The sequence below is a fragment of the Lonchura striata genome, chromosome 2 (assembly GCF_050655825.1).
Source record: "Lonchura striata isolate lonStrDom1 chromosome 2, ASM5065582v1, whole genome shotgun sequence".
Classification (NCBI taxonomy): domain Eukaryota; kingdom Metazoa; phylum Chordata; class Aves; order Passeriformes; family Estrildidae; genus Lonchura; species Lonchura striata.
In genome coordinates, this window is record NC_140704.1 from 88,124,390 (window position 1) to 88,146,378 (window position 21,989).

The 21,989-nt window shown below is 38.7% G+C and overlaps 1 protein-coding gene across 4 annotated transcripts in view; it reads right to left on the minus strand.

Annotated features, from left to right (window-relative positions):
* Positions 1-21,989, minus strand: part of DDC (dopa decarboxylase) — a 91,249-nt gene that overhangs the window by 41,838 nt on the left and 27,422 nt on the right. For 3 of the 4 annotated variants that reach the window (XM_085571737.1, XM_085571736.1, XM_085571735.1), the window contains 3 exons: positions 8,253-8,489; positions 1,482-1,595; positions 690-809 (listed from right to left, as the gene is read on the minus strand). In XM_085571737.1, coding sequence (XP_085427863.1) covers positions 690-809; positions 1,482-1,595; positions 8,253-8,453 — 435 coding nt within the window. In that variant the 5' untranslated portion in view covers positions 8,454-8,489. The remainder of the gene's footprint in view (positions 1-689; positions 810-1,481; positions 1,596-8,252; positions 8,490-21,989) is intronic. The other variant, XM_085571738.1, reaches the window with a different exon arrangement.

Consider the following 21,989-nt stretch of genomic DNA (forward strand, 5'->3'; position numbering starts at 1 on the left):
TCAAAGAAAAGAAGCCCCCAGTTCTAGCATTTAAATCAGATGTGTATTGGAAGCTTGTCTTAGGATAAAATGGATTGTGCCCTGGCCTTCAACGACCAGACTCCAGAGATTATCACAGGAGCACAGAACAGTTATTTAAATTTCAATCTTCTTCACAAAAGAAATCTATTTTAGATAGATTAATAGCTGTGACCAGAGTTGCATTTGCAGAATGACCATGTGCTAGTGGAGCCATGGCTGACAAACGTAGCTCTATTATGCATATAAGATTGCACATATAAAAGGTAGACTTCTAACCTCAACTATGTAACATTGCTGTATATTGTTGGTAAGTATGAGCTCAGTTCACTAAGTAAAATATTAAAGTCTCCATCCTCAATTCTGATTTGAATTTTAAGCCTAGATTTTAAATTTAACTACTAACAATTCTTCACTGAGAAGTGTTTTAGAAATCAGCTACTCTAAAAACAAAAGCATTACTTTCATGAATGATCCTGCCCACCTATAAACATATTCACAGACCATCATTCCTTCTGGAAATTTGAAAGGAACCCATGTGGCAGCAAAAAAAAAAAAAAAAAAAAAAAAAAAAAAAAAAAAATCCTTCATTGATGTCCTGGTATAAAAATTTTACAAAATCATGATTTCACACACTCAATCTGTATTCTATTTTTCATGTCCCCTCTTACCTGAATGACTCCTCCACCTTGGCCATCCTTCCCAGCTAAAAACTCCTCAGGCAAATTAACCATCTTCCCAAGCCAATCCAGCATGACAGTCTCCAGCTCTGTGCAAGCTGGACTTGCAGCCTGTGTTGAAAAACAGAGCACAGAGAATAATCTCACTAGACCATTAAGAGAAATCAGATCTACCAGAGCAAGAATAATTCTCCTTCTCTCTTTCCTTTGCCATAAAGGAAGAGAATAGATGACTAATGTCACCAGCCAAGTTAGGGACCTGAAGACCATTTTGTGCATATAGTTTCTAACACTTACTAAAAAATGTCAAAATAGGCCTTACATAGAACCATGGCTATCAAATGTCAAAGCTAGGATTTGCATCTTGCATATTTTTTCTCAATATCAAATACCAGCCTCTTTTGAGAAGGGTATACTTCATATGAATGTGGGGGTTTTAAGAAAATTTTCCATTCACCCAGATGAAAAGAGATATAACAACAAATGGCTGCTAAACTGTAGTCATACTTATTAATGGATTACCAGTATGTTTCCATTGCTATCACTAACTCTAAATGTTGGTGATTTTTCAAGAGCAAAACTTTTATGAGGAAATAGCCTTTTATTCCTGGAATCATTCAGGGTATCTATGTGAAAACCCTTAATTAATCAAGGAAATTTACCTACAAAAATACTCCTGTGACTTCACTGCTAATAATCAATAATTTCATTGTAGAATGTTACAGAAATGCTTAAAATCCTGGCAAGGTGAAGCACCGTTACCACACACCAGAGTAAACTCACCCAAGAGAAGCCCACACATCCTATTCCACCACACAACATATCTGCAAGAAGAGCTGGGAAGGAAGAGGCTGCAGGGAAGTAGGCAAAAAAGTACGGACTGTGCCAGTGAGTCACCTGTATTAAGCAGAAAATAGTTATATTTAACTAATACAGGAAGCAGAAACAAATTGTCACAAAATCAAAAAGGGTTACAGGTTGTGACAAGCCAACAGTCCTTGACTAGCTGGCTGTAACACAGGATCCCATCTTTTGGAAAAACTTACCTTGTTTTTTTCACGATTTTTTAGCCATCTTTTACTCAAAATAAAAATAAGTGAGTTCTACTCAAAATAAAAATAAGTAAGTTCTCACCCCAACCTCCCCCAACAGCTCCAAAATCAGTTCTCCATTTTTCTTCCTAGAAGACAAAAATTGTGTGGGTCATAGCAGCCTGAGCTGCTGTGCAAGCTCAGGCTCACTGTTCTCGAGTCTCTACCATCAGGGACTCTCTGGTATTTTTGGTTTTCCATCTCTGTCATGCAATAGACATAGGCAGAGTGTTTTCAGTACAGCAGAAGTCCATAGGACACTCTTGTCTACACTCTCATGTTGTTTGTTAATTCTCAGCCTGGGAATCTGACCAAACAGCTTCTCACCACAAAATGAAACAACCCATCCCACTATACAATACCTTCTGTAGAAAATTAAACTCTCATCTCCCTTTTTATGAACTAATATGAGAGAACATGGTCACTGCATAAATGGCAGTCAATTGTCTTGCCAAAACAATGTTTAGAATTCTCTTATGTAACATCCAAGCAATTTTAAGGATCTGTGAGATACTTGACAGTGCTCCACAACTCCAATCTAAGAAAATTTGAAAGCAGGAAATGCACAGCCACACAGCAGTGTTCAGTGGAAATAATGTGATAAGTGATGTTTGGTAAAACCAGCTTTTACACTCCAGGTAAAAGGAAAGGTTTTGAGAAAAGTGCTTCCACAGCTGTAGGCAAGAATTCAGCAGATCTATGTAAGATTTTTTTCATGGCTGGAAGTCTAGAGGTTGCTGATATATTGAAGGCTAGCCTTTCCTTACATTATTTTTTTCTTTTTTAATACTGGAATTTTTCTGTTACAGCTGGAGGATAGTACAAAGATACATTCTCTCGTCTGAGTTCAGTGTTTCTGTGCTGTTTTGTTCTGCATTCATTCTCTGATGAATTTTAGTTTTTACACTCCCTCTCTCCCAGTCTGTGATAACGTTTCTGGTTCTAGAGCTAACTCAGAGATTGCTGTACCACACTGTTCTGCATGCTGCAAATAATCCCTTTCTTTCATCATCTAAACTTCCTCAGGCCAACAACCAGCTCTTCTTTAAGGGATGTGGTCCATGCTAAGGGGAAACTGTCTTAACTCTTGACAGAGTGAATCAGGTATCACTTTCTTTGTGGCAGTGTACCAATTTCAAATGTGCCTATCTCTTTCACATGAAAACTCCTATCCATTACAATTTTCTACTGTCTAAACTAGCCCTGAACCTGCTATGTTCAAGATTTCATTTTTAATGGTCACTAGGTTGAAACCTGTCAAATCAGTTATCCAAAGACAATCCACTGTGAACCTTTTCAGCTGTACCTCATATTTGGTCAGGATATCCTTCTTTGCGGTAACAAAGCTTTAGAGCTCTTGTGGCAAATGTCTTCCTTCACAAATAAGGAAAAATTCCCGGATGGGACATGGTTGTCTACAGGAAAACAATAAAATATTCAAAAAGCAGTGGTCCCTGATAGGATCTACATGCACAGACTTTCACTGATGTCCATAATGAGCCAGAGCTGCCACTGTTCATCTCCCCAGCTCTAATCTTCTGTGATCTGTAAGACTTGTGACATTCATCTTAGGTTAATCAAGTTACACTGACTGCTTGCTGGGAGCCATTTGCTTGATGAAACACAGCAGATTCCAGTTGCACCACTCACATAAAGCGAAAAAGCTAAAAGCCCTGGGGCAAGTGCAGCTGTGCTTCTTCCTCCTGCCTCCCCTTCCCTTCCCCCTTCCCTTGAAGCAGCTGTAAAATTCTTTTTTTTTCACCATGTTGCAACAGATACACTTAGTCAGATATTGCAAAGAGTTTGACATAATTGATGCCTGTTTTTTTTTGCTCTTTGCTGATAAATAATAATATACAAATGTCTTGGATTCACTCGAATTACCACTCTAGTGTTTTTCAGAGACATTCTATTTCCAGGATTTCTTCTAAGGATGTTTATATCTGGTTTGCTTAGTCTAAGCAATAGTCTTCCTTTACCACATACTAAGGATAGGTACTTCAGCTGAAAGTTCACAGATTAATGAATCTACTGTGAGGAAAATTAGCATCTTGAGTACTACTGTTTGCAGTTACACGTACACTTGATCATTTTTGGCTCTAGAAAAAAAGGACAGCAAAGCAAATCTGAGAGTGAAAGGCAACTGATATTTTTACATGCAGATCCTTTCCTGCTTGTGGAGATCAGAGTTCTGCAATTATTCCCTCTGTCTCTGTCTCTGAATCAGGAACCTCGTGCCATTATTGTCATTACCATTTGGTGGACTGCCCGCTGAAGGTCTACCTTGCATTTCACAGTAAAGCCCCATAAAGAATTCTCATTACTCTTTTCTCCTACGGGGTGAAGACAGCAATAGATACTGCCTTATTATCACTTCACACACTTAATTGATCCCTGCCCTTCTGAAGGAACACCATTTTCACACTCCTAGTCATACAATAAGTAGCAAATATCTGAACACAACTAACACAGTAAAGATGTCAGCATGAATGAAACAAGAATCACTTATAGGCCACCAATAACTTACAGGAAAAGCAAAGGTTTATGATATGACATATTACTTTTCTTTCTGAAAAAGACCTTTCTGAAATTCTTCATTTATAAAATGGATATAAGACATTCCCTGGTCAAACACTGGGTAAATTATATAGATGAAAAACACTAAATGTACTTTTAAATGTTATTCTTGTCAGGAAAAACACAGGAAGAAGATTAAGGGAAAATATAACCTGAACAATTAGGGCAAAAGTATCTTTCCAGATTGGCTGGATAACCTCGTAAGGAGAGCTTAAACTAGGAATGATGAGGCAAGGAGAGGAAAACCCACAATCAAGGGAGGAAGATGGACCAAGCTGGCAAGCGAAGGGGGAAGGGAAATGTGGACATGAGAGGACTCAGAAAGAAGCTAAGGCTAAAGCAGACTGATCCCCAGTATATCCACATAAATTAGGAAGTGCTGAGAGGGCAGCATCAGGGCAAGGGCAGGACCGAGGAACTCTCACACCTTTTTCTGGGGAATCAAGACAAACGAGTGCCCCTCTGAAGCACCTATAAGCTGTGGCACAACAGCTTATAGGGAAATAAACAGAAGGAAACAGAAAGCTGTGTGCAGGTACACGGCTGTGATTTCACTGGGATGACAGAGATGCTGTGGGATTGCTCGCATGACTGAAGTTCTGCAGCAGATGAGGACAGGCTCTTCAGGAAGGTCAGACCAGGAAGGTGAGGCAGAGGAGTGGTCCTTTATGGAAGAGAACAGCAGGAATGCACTGGCCTCTTCCTAAGAATGGACAATGAGCCAGTCAAGAACTTGTGAGTCACAACTGGTGAAGATATCAAAATGGGCAATATTTGGGGGTGTGTGTCTGCTACAGACCACCTGATCAGAAGAAGCACATGACTGCAGCATTCAGACAGCTGGAAGAAACCTCATGTTCACAGATCATAGTCCACACATCTGCTGGACAGACAACACAGCAGGACACAATCAGTCAGGAGGGTTCTGGAGTGCATTGGTAAATGCCTAACACAGGAAACTGTGGAGGAACTAATGAAAATGTGGGACATAATGTGGGACTGCACCTTTACCAACAGGAAATAGCAGTGAAGGCAGTACCCTGGGCTGCATTCAAAGCAGTGTGGGCAGCAGGGGAAAGGAGGAGATTCTGCCCCTCTCCTCCATTCTGGTGAGACCCAACCTGGACTGCTGTGTCCCACTCTAGGATCCCCAGTACAAGGGAGGACATTGACCTATTGGAATGAGTCCAGAGGAGGGATATCAAGATGATCAAAGGAATTGAGCACCTCTCTTGTGAGAACAGGCTGAGAGAACTGGGATTGCTCAGCCTGGAAAAAAGAAGACTTAGGGGTGATCTAACTGTGGCCTTCCAGTACCTAAAGGGAGCCTACAAGAAAGAGGGAGAGAGATGTTTTGCAAGGGCGTGTAGAGATAGGACATGAGGGAAGGATCATAAACTGAGAGTAGGTTTCGATTATATGTTTGAAAAAAAATTTCTTTACTGTGAGGGTGGTGAGGCACTGAAACAACTGATGAGGCAGGTTGTGAGTGCTCCATCCCTGGAAGTGTTCAAGGTTAGGTGACATGGAGAATGAAGGGGAAAGGCCAGTACTTCAAGAAATACCTTGATGATGGGATAGAGTGCACCCTGAGGAATGTTGCAGATGACATAAAACTGGGAGGAGTGTTTGATACACTGGATGGTCATGCTGCAATTCAAAGGGACTTTAACTGCCTGCAGAAATGGGACAACAGGAATCCCATGAAGCTGACCAAAGAAATGTAAAAGCCTGTACCTGGTGAGGAATATCCCCCAGCCCCATACAGAGCAAGGATCGACTGGCTGGCAAGCAGCTTGGAAGAAATGGACCTGGTGGCCAAGCTGGACATGAGCCAGCAATGCACCCTGGCAGCAAACACTGTGACCCAAGAGCATACTGGGCCATGGTAACAAAACTGCTGCCAGAAGGTCAAAAGAGTTGATCTTTCCCTTCTACACAGCACTAGAAAGGCCACACCTGGAAAAATGCCACATCCAGTTCTGGGTTTTCCAGTACAAAGAACAAAGACATACTGGAGCGATTCCAGTGAAAGACCATGGAGATGATTACTTGCTGCATGTCATGTGACAAGCGTCTGAAAGAGCTGGGGTTGTTCAGCCTGCAGGAAGCTGAGGGGGTACCTTGTTGATGTCTATAAACACCTCACAGGAAGGTGTAAAGAAGATGAAGCCAGATTCTTCTCAGAAGTACCCAGTGACAAGACAACAAGAAATGTGCACAAACTGAAATAGAGAAAATTCCACTTAAATATAAGAAAAAGCTTTTTTACTGTGAGGGTGATCCAACTTTGGAACAGAACAGCAGAGTTCATCCTTGGAGATATTTAGTGACAGGACATTGTCCTGGACAACCTGCTCTAGCTGACTCAGCTCTGAGCAGAGGAGATGGACTAAATGATCTCGAGATACCCCAATCTACCATACAGGACCTCGTGGTTCTGTGCCCATATGAATATTTGGAGTTAAGTATAAGTAACATGTGTAGAATCAGAATTACTATAAGAACTAGGATTTATATTATGTTCTTTGTGTCACTAACACCATTGGAAATATTTAGGATAGAACAATTTTTCTTCAGAATCTATCACTTTGAAAAAGTAAATTTGTTTGCAGAGCACATAAATATCAAGAAAAAGTCAATTTAGTTAAGAGAGAACATGACATGATGACATAATTGGAATTCAATGTCTCACTTTCTACTCTTGAGTGATTAATCTCTTATTTTTTAATGCGTTGAATGTTCTCAAGTGTTCAAAGTGTTTTCTCTTCTCTTTCACAGACATGACTATTTTCCTCCAATGAAAAAGAAAAGGCAATTATATCTAGGAGCAGCAATTAAAGTATTTTCATGTGCTGGACTTAATTCTCTTATCTAATCTGCATTGATTTAATTCCCTTAGATTTAAGACTTCATCCTCAAATCTTTGAAAAGAGTTTAGAGGTTTCAATTGACTTCAGTGGAGCTTTTGCCTGTTAAAGTACAGCAGGGCTGGCTCCAAGGAAAACAAGATAATATCATATTGAATATCAAATATTTACACTGGTCAATGAAAAGGAATTGGCATCATAGTGCACTGACTAAAGCCATTTTGATTGCGATGTCCAGTACCACCACAATCGTATCACCTAGCTGCATCTAGAGAAGAAGTCCAAAGTGTTTATTGAAAAGATCCAAAGGAGAGATTCCTCAATAACTTTTACTATAAACTCAGTTCTCTTCAAGCTACTCAAAGGCCTAAGGAGACAAGTACATATTTCAAATAAAAACGGTGCATCATGAGTGGAAAAACAAGAAAATTTCAGACCTGAACAAATGCCAGATGCTTTGTCAAATGCATATGTTCTGCATTGTCTGTCCAAACCTGATCTATTCAAGGAGTAATATTTAGGCAGTGGTTGTCTGCCTTAAAAGCTACAAAAATTAGTTGACATTTAGAAGAGTAAGTCAACAGCATAAGTATTGGAAAGAATCCTTTCGAGTCAACTCTCTAATAAAAAGAAGTCTCTTAGGAGAATTTTAACATTTAAAGATCAGTTTGAAGAAAAACTTCAAGCACAGCAGACTAATAAAAATACTATTTTGTAAAATATTTACTGTGCTATGAAAGCAGTAAAAAATATCACATGAAACTGAAAGTTATGAAGTTTTGCCTTAACCAGTTCAAGGGAGGAAAGGGAATTATTTTCAAAAGTAAACCATGCATGAAGCAAAATAATGATTTGATTATTTCTAGGAAAAATGCAAAACATTAGTTAGATCATATTCAACATGTAAAGCTGACTTCTGCCTTCTGAAAGTTAGTCAGTGTGAGTACACTTCCTTTAAGGTGTTTGAAAACCTAAATGCTGTATTGAACATTGCACTACAGTTCAATTTTTCTTACCCCTGGCATAATGACCTTCTCAATGTCTTTAAAGACATCCTCAAAGCTCTCAGGATCCTGGGGTGCACAGTCTGCGATGAGGGGCCGTAGGTATCCTGGTTCCACATCTGGGAATACCTGTCGTTTCTCTATCTTCTCCAGGTAATCCGCAACATAATCCACCATCTCCTTCCCTCTCTTGCGAAATTCTGCAGCATCCATGGATATCAGAGTTTAAGGCTTATTCTCAGAAAAACACTTTAAAAGAAAGAGAAAAAATAATCATTTTTGAAAGACAATTATACTAGTTTTAAATCTGTTATTCATATGGTTTTTAGGAAGAATCATATGGTCATGATATGAATAGATTAGATTAATATAGACAGACAGTAAGTTTAGCACAGAAGAACAGTAGAAGCACTTTGATGAAGATTCAAAAATTACAGATTTATTTCCTACAGCTGCTGGTTGACACAAGGATGTGGAACTGTTAAGTGCCACATAATCAGTTCCCTCCTGCCTTATGGAGAAGTGTAAGAAAATAGCCTGCTGTGTGTCTCTATTATAATCTGTAATAACAAGCTATAATAATCACAGTTATCACAGTGATCCACTGTGCTGCCCTGTCATTTTATCTGCTTCTCAACCCCTGTCTTGTCTCAAGATCTAGCTTCCTTACTCTTTCACTGTAAATGCACATGCTTTGTCATCTACAAAACTTTGTTTCTTAATGAATTCACTTCAAGTTGATCTGTAATGTGTTTTGCAGGAGAATGTGAGGAAGCTCTGTCTGGGGCTGTCCATATTTCCAAGATGCTGGGCTGCAGCTCCAGATGTTCTTTGAGATAGGCAGATTATGTGAGCACACCAAAGGTGATACATGCTCAGCTGAGATGAGCTGGAGTTCGCCTGCAAAGTGCTCTGTAAACATAAATTCATGATATAACAGGGCCTGCTCCTGCCACCCTGGTCCATCCAGTTTTATTACTCTGTCTAGCTGTGCATTTTGAGTACTCAGTGAATATATGGCTGAAACTTTTTGTTCACTGAGTACCAAAAAAGTGTCCCAGAGTCTTTATATGCTCACATTGAGGGATACTGTCCCTTGCCACAGTAGAGAAGATTGGCAAGAGAAGAAAGGATATTCACTGCTGGTTTCAAGAACTATTGTGCTTAGCTCACACACCTGTAGATTTTCACTTTTTAAGGAAATAATTATATTAAGCACAATGTGAATATTAGACAAGTGGGAGAAAATTTTTCAGATATCAAGTATTTGTGATAAGGACTTCTAACTGAGGACATAACTTGGAGAAAAGAGAGCCTCCTGGGCTTTATTACATTTGAATTAGTACTGTAACATCTCAAGAGAAAGAGATTCTTAATAAGCACTGTTGTAGACATATCTCTGCTGCTACAAACAGAGGATCTGGGATTTGTGTGGAGCAGCTGCTGCTTCTATTTAAGAAGGAAGGGTGCTGCTATAGGTCACAAAACACTTGGGACAGCAAGGATCTGCACAGCAGGGACTTCTAGACCCCTTGAGATGGTTATTCCTATTGCTATTTTACTAGAGTTTTAGTATTCTCTTTAATCATCATGTAAGTGCTTATTTGGCTTTGTCTATACCTTCCATAAAGGGGTATTAGGACCTTTCTCATATCTTGCTAATAAGTTGCTGGAAATACATTACCAGTGGTCATAACAGTCCTTAGAATGTGCAGTGGGCAGCTTTTGCGTCAACTCCCTTTTGAAAACCTGTGTTTAAGCAAGCAGTTTTGTTTCTACTCCTTTAAAATCGGGATGATTCAATTTCTTCCATACCCCCTAAATCTTCTGTGCATTTTCTATTAACACATCTTTGTTTATTGTTCAAAATTTTAATAAACTCTCCAAAGAAATCAGCATGATCTGTAGCAATCAATATGCATTTCTGTGGCAGCAATCTAATTACACACCAAGACTCTGATCTTTGGTTTAGATATTTTTTGCCAGAAAAAATCTAAATACTATACTGTTGAACTTCTTTTTCAATGCATCTCTAACTTAATTCTTAAATCATGCTATTATTATTTCTTTTATGCTACTTCATTTATGGGTTCATTGCTATAGCATGCCCCAAAGAACTTGCATGAGGTGATCTGTTATATTTTCCTCTGGTTCAGAGAAGAAAGCTATGAAAAAAAGAATTTAACAAACAACTTACAAATTAGTGGGAGATGCCCGAGACTGAACTGACTCAGAACATGAGGATTGGTGTCTCCAGCACTGCTGTTGCTTACTACTGTGCTACAGTTATTCCTACAGACCTTTACACATGGATCACTTCACCTGAGTATCTCATTCCACATCTGCGGTTCCAGTGAACCTCAAATACAGCACCAAGACAGTAAAGAGCATCACTATACTATTCCCTAGCTTTACTTGGTAGTAATCAAATAAAAGGGACCACTTAACATAAAAACTTCTGTGGATCACATGGTCTTTTCCTAAAATATATATCAAATGGCATAAATTAAATCACGTTGTGTGTAAGCTCAACATAGCTCACAAACACACAAAAATAAAGAATTTACGTCATTTAAAAAAAAAAAAAGAATTTACTTTCTCATATTACCCAAACATATATGGAATGTTTTATAGGCTGTGACATTTAAATCATCTTGTTGCTACAGTATGCTGATATTGTTATTTTTATTATTAGAAATTTGGATAAAGTTCTTTTTGGATATCAGGATAAGCAAATAAAATATTATATCTAAATATCAGATACACATTCTGTGGTTTTAGTCCATTGCTACGGAACTCAATTTGACAAAATACACATTTTGTCTAGTCACTAAGATGTTTGTTATTGGGTAACTTTACTCCTTCCCAAGATTGGGAGGTTCCTAGCATTGTTTTGGCTGCACTGCTCCTGTCATAAATCACTGTTTCAATAGCAAAATTCAGGTAAAGAATTAAATTATGGGGTAAATCCACTGTTTTGCATGGAAGTGACTGAACAGGAAGCTTAAATGTTAAGAAGAAGGTTGAGCCTTTCATCCTAAATTTGCTACAGTAGTTGCAGTGTTATAAATTGATATGAACTAGTATTTACTTAATCTCTAATACTCTTACAATTCAGTTTGATTCAGTGAAGTATGTTAAACTGCTTCAATCTGAAGCAAAGTATTTAACCCTTCTTTCCTCCAAAGACACTACTAAAAAATTAAAAATCTGCTTTTTTGTATTCATGCATCTTCCTTCCTAAAAGTCCTTCCCTGAAAATTCCCTACCCACAGTAATATATGTATCTCACAGGGGAACTGTGAGGGCATACTCCTTGCAGGAACACAGTGGTCATCCTTTTCACCTCCTATGTTATATCCATTCCTCTGTGAGTGATAAGACTCACTTACCCTTTCATCCCTATTTTATTCTCTTCCTGAACTGTTTGCTATAGATCTCACTTCACTGCTTGAAAGTACTACTTGCTATGGAAGCCATCTCCAGCAGACAGACAACTGTAATGCTCACTAGTGAATACTATCAAAATGAAAATTACTTCACTTCTCTACTACTACAGAATATACTTACTTCTTGCATGCACATAAAGCTCACGTGCAATGCAACAACACAATGCATAGGGAGAGCCCATCCCTCTATGCCAGTATTTTTAAAAAATATAGAGATTTTCTAAGAAGCAAAATACTTCAGGGAACTCAGGCCTTAGGGTTTAAAATGAAATACTGTTTGAGAGAATCTGTACTTTCAGAAGGGATGAGTGTTACAGTCTGCATGCACTCAAAATATCACTTAAAGGAATTTAAACTGCAAAATAATGCAAGACAAGTTTCCAAAACTACATGGAAATTTCAGTGAAACTATGCCTCTCTCTAAATTATTTAATAGTGGTACATCTTCTTGAAGACCCCTAAAGAGTGAGAAAGTCTCCACACTTTCTGTGATCCCACACCTTCCAGGATGAGTTTCAGCATATTCAGTGAGCTGAACCCCAAGTGAGGAGAGCACAGCTTCTCAGGAGGTCCTCTGCCTAATTATCAACCTCTACCACACTGTGAGCAGTCTGTATGTAAATTCACTGACTGTCTCACTCTAATTGATAAAATACAATTTTACCAAGTATATATGCTGCCTGAATATTTTTTGTTCCCAGCCAGAATCAATGGTTACTGTCACCACTGCATACCTCAGATCAAACCCTATTTTACTAGAAAATACTGAGTTCTGCACTAAACTGCAGGTAAAACCAAGAAAAATCATGTTAAACCTTAAATTATATCAGTGTATCTTTTTTTACTTACTCATATATAAACTCCTTGGTCTTCAATTTTGCTGTAATTTGTCAGAGGACAAGTACACTACACAATCTAAAGTTGACATATCCTTTGCTACTTTTTTAAAACTACTCCTTTTACCCCAGAGCACCAAAATTATAATACAGACACATTTTATTTTACTGAAGTTACTGAAAATTGTTGCCGGTCTTTAGATTGTGTATGTTCATTTGCAAGCAGTTTTCTACTTAATCTGAATAATACAAATGAGTAGTAGGTATAGTATTATGTTGGTAACATTCACCTTATTCATTATTTCTCTTGGAAGGTATTGTCTATGATTTTAGAATCTGGGTGGGTTTTTTCATATTTACTAAATACGAATGCAAAATATATCCAAGTTCTACCAGGAAATTTGTTATGAGAAAGAAAAAAGAAGAAAAAGAGGAAAAGCAGAACAAATGAGAGAGGTATATTTGATGCATTATAATTTTATATCTGCCTCTTCTCCAGCTGATCAAACTAAAATAAACAACAGCTAACAAAATCTTTTAGCATCTCCTGTTTATAAATACAGACAGGAAGAATGAACAGACACATTAGTAGCACCTAAAACTGGCTTGTTTTTTTAGCAAATACAGCTATAACTGTATATCTTTCCAATATATGCGTCAAGTGCATTTTCTATTCTGCCAGCTGATTGTTGCAGACCAAAATGTAATTTGAGGGCTCATGGTGTATCAGTGACACCACGGAAGCCATGAGAACTTCCTGCTACTGAGCCCAACTGAAGGTTTTTGCAGCTGTTGCCACTGTTAAGCTGAATTTCCCTTTCTGACAATAGGATATTGCCAGAAAAAGAGCCAAAGGATGAATTTTTCTTCAGCACAAGTTAAATGGAAGTGGATCTACCCCGGATCTACTTCTACCTTTGCACAAATCTAGAATTAGGTGTATATGTTATAACCACTACATTTTATTTAAAGAATTACATTTTCCAGAAGTTGTTGGCTGTATTCATTTACTGTCACTGGCATAGTGTCTGCAACTCCATAATGTTCCCCACTGAGTTCTTACTACAGTGATGGGAAAGGGTTATTTCTGAGGAAAACTTCACCCTAAAAAAGTAATACAATAAAATTCTTGAAATTTTATTATTCAGAATACTTGGCAGAGAATTTCCCAATTTCTGCTTGGTTATTGCAAGCACTGCTGTACTTGGAAAGACAAGATACAAACTTTTGTATACATGCGATTCTACATCAATGTATATAAACAGTTACAGCTGACATACATCAGATGTAAAACAAAGCAAACACAACACAATAGGTGTACACTACATTGTGCAAACTTAGATTAAAAAGAAATGTTATTGTTGTTGTTATTATTATCATCATCCCTAAAATAACACAAGCTGGCTGTTTATTAACTGAGATCCCACTCTCCATAACCAATTGTTGCATTAATCCAAATGTACCTACTTGAATTTAATAACCATAAAGACTTAAGGACAAAGAATATTACTTACAGTGAGTTGGTAAGGTTTTTGCTCCTCTCCTGCCCTGCTCTGCTCCTCAGTGACAGCTATAAAGCAGAGAGGATGCAGCTGCCAGCATACATAGGCAGAATATCCTTGTCCCTTCAGCCTATCACAGCCACGGGCTTTGCACTGAACGTGCAGCAGCAGCATCTCCCCCTCCTCGCACAGCTCCTCCAAAATATACCTCGCAAAGAAAGCTCCCTGAAAAGCAGCAGGATCCGACCGAGAAGCAGTCCTTGCCTAGGTTAACTCTGCAGTGCCCTGTGTTTTCTTCCAGGGGCTCCATTCACAAGTTCATTAGCAGTGAGTGTCTGATCACATGCTCCCCGTCTGTGCTGCACACTCCGGGACACTTCTGCTGAGGCTGCTGCAGTAAAAGCAGGAGCTTTGATTCACTTCTGTGAAATATTATTGCCAGGAAAGAAACACAGATATGGTTGAAATACCGCTCAAGTGACTGCATGCTCAGGTATCTAACTGTGGAATAAATATCCCCAGATAAGCTTTATCCAACTTTTCCCAGTTTCTCTCTTTGATCATATGTACACTTAAAAGCAATTCTAAGCATTTAAGATTTGTTTTCCTATTCTAAAAGTTTTACATGGAGTTCTCTTTCCTAGATGAATCCAGGTGACTTCCTGTCATTTTTATTTCAGTCAAGTTAATCTAAAAGAAAAATACTATCAGTATTTCATAGTCCTAAACAGTTTATAGCCAAGTAGGGTGGCAGATTTGGGAAGGTCATTGCTCTTGCACCAGTCTCCAGTCCATTGCAGCCTTATCACAACCAACCTTTTTGTGAAGGAGGAAAAAGTCACAGCTTTTTAAAACTGTCATGGCTGTGTTTGCTCTTCTAATGTTACAAGACCAATGACAACTCTGCTACAATTCTGGAAGAGCCTATTCAAAATAAAACCAGTACCTAAACTCCCCACGTGAGCTTTCTGGTGTCATTGCACTTTTTCTGCCAGATGTTATTTTATGATCTGACTTACATTTCCAATGCCTGGGTTGGCTGCTGTAGCTCTTCAATCTTGAAAAGCATCAAGAAATCCCAGAGTCAGTTGCTACAGCCTCTGAGATGTTTTCCACCTCAGATCAACTCCTGAGTTCACAGGGTTACAAACTGGGCACATTGGGACCCCACAGGAAAAAGTGTTTTGGAGACTTTTTCTATTTCTTTCTTTCTTCCTCAATTTGACTGAAAAGACTGAAAATTCAAAATTTGTTATGAGGGTATAAGAGATGAAAAAATTGAAGTTGTCTCTAGTAAACTTAAAGATAACTGAAATTTCACTTCAATGTTTCATCCAAATGGCTTGCCAAAGGTAAATAACTTTCAAATGAAATTAAAAATGGAACTAAACTGAAGATTGGAGTATTAAAATGCTGGTTTAATCAGTGACTCAAAGTCACCTGATGTGTTTTTATTTCTCTGCCATACCTGTAAAGCTTGCTGTGAAGAGGCAATAATCACATTTTCCATTAAAATTTTTTTTTTTGTAATTTCTCAGGAAGAAAAAGAAAATAAAGTGTTTATGTACAACAGACAAGCTGGAAAAGGGGAATTAAATGCCCTTCTAAAAATCATGTTCCATGTCTCTTATATAATTTATAAATTATTCTGGTTTGTACTAGTTTCATAATTGTTGTGATCAACTGTTGGCAATAAACAAATCTTTGTTTAACAGAATCTTTCTGTCGTGGACAAAAGGAAGATCATTAAGTTTTCTATCACAGGTTCTGGCTAAGTCAGACCTGATGTGGCCCTGTGAATTTGTTCCAGACCCTTCAGACTGTTCTTTCACAGACAGAGAACAACTTTGTTTACTATTGAAACACAACAAATAGAGATCCCCTCTTTAGTGCCAAATTGTTCCAAAATTCAGGATACCAGTGCATGAGAAATAACAAATTATCCCAAAAGGTTTAAAAGCTGGGGCTTATTGGTAAGCACCCAACAGACCTATTAGTCACAGCCAGCAAGAGACAAGCTTCAATATGTTTTTGCACATGGAAGTCAACCGTAAACGATGATACATAAACGATGCTATGCCCATGCAGTAATAGCACGGATTTATTACCATTACTGAGCCCTTCAGTTTGCAAACGAGGTGGGAGAGAGGCTGTGTTTGAACAGGAGGCTCCAGCACAGCACCAGAAAATGAAGCAGACAATGTGTTATCAGTCACTGCAGTCCCATTGTCAGCCCTTATGCAACGACAGAGATCAAAGCAGAGGGGATTAAACAGTTTGCACCCACTTTCTAACAGCTTTTGCCTCTTCCATGACTGTACAGTGCAGGTAAGAAATGAAAAGGCAGTTTCCTCCAGCTTTTAGTCCTGTTATGATTAGATGGCTCTACTCCCAACTTTGTTTTTCCCTCACCTGAATAGCCTGACACTCTTCTCATGCTAGCCTTGTGGCATGGGTCTAGGTACTAAATTTAATGAAGATGTGTTTGGGCTGTAATTCACTGAACCTAACAGAATTTGAAAAAAATTGTTCTGAGCTGTTACATGAAAGGCTTTAAATTGAATAGGATACACTCAATATCTTAGACATTGAAAAAATAATTTGAAACAATTAATTAGGGATCTATTACAATGTTTGTGCCTCTTTTCCACATTTGGTCTCAAAGGAACAGTCACTGTTGCCTATGCATAAAAAACTCACTGGTTTGTTGTATTTGGTTTACTCGTATCTATAGTTTAAGGATGCTATTTGGAGACTGCAGGCATTTCAGTTTTTCTTGCAGCTGCTCCTTCAAAAAGAGAACAGTAGTAGAACCCCATCCTTGTCTTTCTTTTTGCCCCCAGTATATTCTTCCATTAATGTAAATATACTCGTTACAGGAAATTATCTACGAGAAGGTAAAAGAAACACAAACAAGTGAGAATAGAATGAAAAATCATTTTATGTTCTGTAAACAAGGTCCAAATCTGCATAAGCACAAAGATGAGACATGAAAGAAGAGAGTACTTTATATAAAATGTGCAACTAAAAATGTTCTAATTAAAACAAAGGGTGTATTTTCTTTGGAAGAAAGTAAGAATTAATAAAGCCTTACAACACAAATAGATGGATTACTCTCAACGTATGAGGATAAAACTAAGTCTCCTGTAGAACATAAGTAGACTTTGCAACAGATTAGCCAGGAGATGAATCTGAGACAGAGCTGACAAACTGGGAAAGTAACTACCCTCTTTTTTCCTAAATATTTTATGTGTGACTTGTTCTACTTGTTCAGTTCCTATTGCTGGTTGTGTGAACATGTGAAGGTAAACCAAAGAAGGAAAAAAGGAACTGCTAACAAAGTGAATATGGACACAGACTCTCACACACAGTTTCAGAGGAGTTAATGTACCATTTGCTGGTTCGAGGCAGCCTGAGTATATTACTCTTATGGAAGCAAGCCTACAGAAAAGAGAGGTTGTGATGAACTGAAAAAGTGTCAACAGAAAAACTGACAGGCTGTGAAGAGTCACAGAGACAGTGAGAGCAGGCTGCAATCACAGTAGGCAGACTCTTCCAATACAGAGATAGGAATAGCTTCTGCTGTGAGCTGAGATGTGCTTACCTAGGGGCGTAGGCACTGCCAGGGCACTCGTCCAGCCATGTATTGCTCACAAAGAGAGTGTTCTCAAGCATTGACTATTGTGAGCTTCACAGAAGTGGTGGCTGACAGATGAACTGCTGAGGCCTTATATGTGCTGTGAAGACCTCATGTTAAAAAGCAAATTAGAGCAGTTAGTTTGTGAATGGAATAACCCCTGTGTGGATGAAAAGACAGGGCCAGGTGAGGCATGAGGAACAAAGATGGCTTCAGATACAGAGGGAACACAATGAGTCCTTGTTCTTGAGCAAGTGATTTGTTTGGATTACTGTTTACAAAAATATAAGAAACCACGCAGTGCTTGGTTGAAAAGGTATTTTGCCACTAACTGATGCCACTAACTGTTATGCCTTGTCGCAAGGGCCATGCACTTGCAATAAGCTTGGAAGAGGATTTGCCACCACTTTAAGACTTGCATCGTTCTTGAAAGGATGAGAACATCACTAGTCTCTTCATAAAGAGCATGTTGGTGCCCAGTTGTCTGAGATTACAGCAAGAACTATGGCAAGGGATCACACCAGTGTTTCTTGCTGTATCTCCCTGTCAGCTTTTCTGCAAAGGTATCTTTGGCTCCCCTTCAGGCTGTGCAAACACATGCATCTTTCCAGAAAAGACCAATGCAAAGCTTCAGGAAACTTTATGCTTAGTAGAACACATTGGAGAAATTCATGGAAGACTGTCTCTTGTGGGAGGGACCCCATGCTGGAGCAGAGGAAAGACTCCTCTACCTGAGCAGTGGGAGAAACCTGTGATGAACCGACCATAAACCCCCATTCCCTGTCTCACATCACCACTGGGGAAGGAGAAGGTAGAGTTTGGGAAGGGGTGAGGCAAAGCTATTTTAAGGACTTATTTTACTTCTCACTATCCTGCTTTGATTTTGTTAGTAATGAATTCAATTAATATCCCAAATTTGAGCCTGTTTTGCTCATGAAGATATTTGATGAGTGCTCTCTCCCATTCCTTATCTCAACCCAGAAACCCTTGGTTACATTTTCTTTTCCCTGTCCAGATGTGGAGAGAAGTGACAGAGAGGCTTTTGTGCATGCTGGCATCCAGCCAGGGTCAACCCACTACACATATATCCCAAAACAAGAGCACTGGAAAAACTGAGTGGAAACCAGTTCTTTCAGATGCACATGGTCTCCCTGCTCATGGACACACATTCATAGCTGAAGCAATGAATAAGGTAATATTTGCTCCCTTCTGCTCTGCGTCGTTGTCTTCACCTCAGAGGTGGGAGTGATATATATACACAGCCCACCTGCTTGAGTGCAGGAAGATGCATTTACATTGAGATGAGTCTTTCCATTGAGCCATGTGACCCTGCTCCTGCCTCCTGCTAATATGGTTAGCATAACCAACAGCATCTCCTTAGACAAACAATCATAACACATAAGCATGCTGGTCACGTATCACCCCTTCTTTTCCCCTTACAACACTGTAGTTGTCACCAAGATGTGATGACCCCCAATACAGAACAGCCAGATCCCCTGTCAGCATTGTGAAAAACCTATTTGCCCTGCAAGATTGATACTAGGATGTGGTGACACGTGATCTGGAATACAGAAATACTGCCTATAAAATCAAACAGCTGCAAGGCATGATGCTGGGCAGCAAAACCCATGATCCCCCCCGACCCTGGTCTGGGATACAGCTACTGCTATATTCTTCCTCTGAAGATGGAGTGAATCATGTTCTCCTGGGTAAAGTCTGAGTCTAGATTATGATTATTGTATCATGCACTGATTGCTAAGAATTTGAAATGATCTGCAGAGGGTCCAAATGATTAAAAGTGTAGTAATTAAAGACTCTTGATAGTAACAAAGCTACAATCGTTACTACAAATTTTGCTTAGCTGAAAGTATAATTCATAAAAACTGTGCAATAAACTACATTAAATCCTACACATTGTAGATAACAATAAAATATGCTGAAAATTAAGTGTTTAATTGTAGTAATAATGGTCTAATTGTACCTAAAACCCTGTAGCAAATTCTCATTCTACCAAGGATCCCTAAAAGAATCTGCCTGTCCCTGTGACATTAGGTGACAGAGCCACCAAGTGTTCACATGCTCCATCCTGCCAACTCCGTAAGAAATACAATCATCTCCAGCTAGGAGGGAAAACAGTGAGCCAGGAAAGATAACAGCTTAAGCTGCTGCAGGTAGCTTCACCACAGTGAAGCCAGCCATCTCCCCACTCAGAACTGCTTGCCATCTGTTCTCCTTATGATCTTGTTCACTTCCACACCTCAGATAATCACAGCTTCCATATTATCATTAGGAGAGACAGGCTCTCATTTAGCCAGGATTTACTGGCAGAGACAGGCAGTTAAATAAGGACTGTCCAATGTATTCATTACATTTGTACTCAGAGGCCTTAGATCAAGCTCCTGCTTTCAAGTACAGATGCACATCTTTGCCATATGCTGTGAAATACTGGGTAAGTTCTGAGAGGAATTTTCCATAAAATATTTTGTTAGAAAGGGTTGTTCTCTTCCAGCTTATTTTTCCACTCTACCACATTTGGCTCCAGCTGGATATGGAATCCAAACAGCCTAAATCCAGGCCAGGTTTAAAGTGGCACCATCCTCTGTCAAAACTCTGGCAGTGTTTGTCTCTGGTCAGAGGCACAAATTTTGAACCTCTCTGTGATGAGGTCAGATGGTGCCAGTCTAGAAGCAAACTGATTTCACAGCGGTCTGATATTCTGCAGAATTCTCTGAAAGACAGTCTAGGAAAGTTTTGGAAATTTTAAGATTTCTGTTTTCTTCCTTCCTGCAAACTCTTAAAAAAGCACTCTCTTATTATATGATCTTGTTCTGTGTAGTCTTAAGAGACATCTTTTCCACCTCTACCACCAGGCCAACTTTTGTCAGTAGGAAGTGGTTAAGAAATGTCATTTTTCACTGTTTTCCAGTGCTCAGAGAACACAGAATGGTGTGAAATTATGCTTAGGGAAGGAGAATCACTGCCACATTTTATGTTACATACATTGCAAAATATAATGAAGTACGATAACTTACCTGCCCATAGCTTCTGATGAATTCTAGGGGATATTTTCAGTTTCTCCCTTCAAACAACACACCTGTCTCAACCTATTGCTGTTGCCCATTGAAGTGAAAAGTAAGAAAACAGCTATGTATCTACATTCTCTGACTTGTGAATGATTTAAAGATTTAAAAGCAGTTAATATTTTACATTAGCTGCTAATTTTCTTTCTTAATTCTTGTATGCTCAGCATACAAAATCACACTAATCTTTCATCAAAATTATAATTTATTTACTTTATCTTACACAAAAACAAACTCACAACCCAGGTCTACATTTTATGTGACTGTAATCTTCAAAAAGAATAATTGTGGAAATTAGTTTACTAGATGTATAAAAAAAGTCTAACTCAAGATTCTTCAGCTGTGAGTACAACACATATCAACCACATTCAAATCCTGCAACACTGCTAAGATAAAAGAAATAACTCAAAACTATGTTAAACAAAGGATTAATAACATGATCTCCTTACTTTTCTTTCACTGAAAAAAAATCCCACAAGAAACAGTGTTACACTATATTCAATGGATACTTACAAAGAAGAGCTGATTTCTACCAATGCTAGAATAGTATGCTGTCACAAAAAGCCTGGCAGTATTTCGGGATGCTCAAGACAATACAGTTCTCTTCAGCTCTGCAGCTTTCAACTCTGCTGGCTGCTACTGCTGCTATCCAGGAAGGCAAGCTGTAAAACTGTGATGACCAGGTGACCAGAAGTATCCTCAACTAGCATGTGGAAGAAGATTGGAGAATAAGGGATCTAGGAACCTGTGTTAAGAATCAGAACATTTGCTATAGTTCTGTCTGTTGAACTTGAAATAGAGATAGGTGGAGCTGTGGGTTTTCTTATAGTGAAACTCTTCACATCCTCATCAGGCATCAAAAATCAGTTTTTTTTCTTATGTGAAAAATGGGCTGAATATTGTGCCTGGGATCAAAATTGGAGTGTAGAGGCACTGTGCAGTGAAAAAGGGAATGATGTCCAAATTACAGTTTGGTTACACTCCATCATCTAGCATTACCTATTTCATATTTCTCTTTATGTTTGTCCTGTTAAACATCTATTGAATAAGCCGTTCATGTTCATAACATTCCCTTTTTGTTTGAAGAGATAACCTTCCTGCTCTTTTTCAAATAAACGGTGCTTCTATGTCTGTGTTTGTTCTGTTTTCCTTCCAGGTTCCTTTAACAGGTACGTTTCTGGAGCAAAATAATGTTTTAGCCTGCTTTGGATACAATAAATTTCGATTGTAATTTGAAAGTTTAGC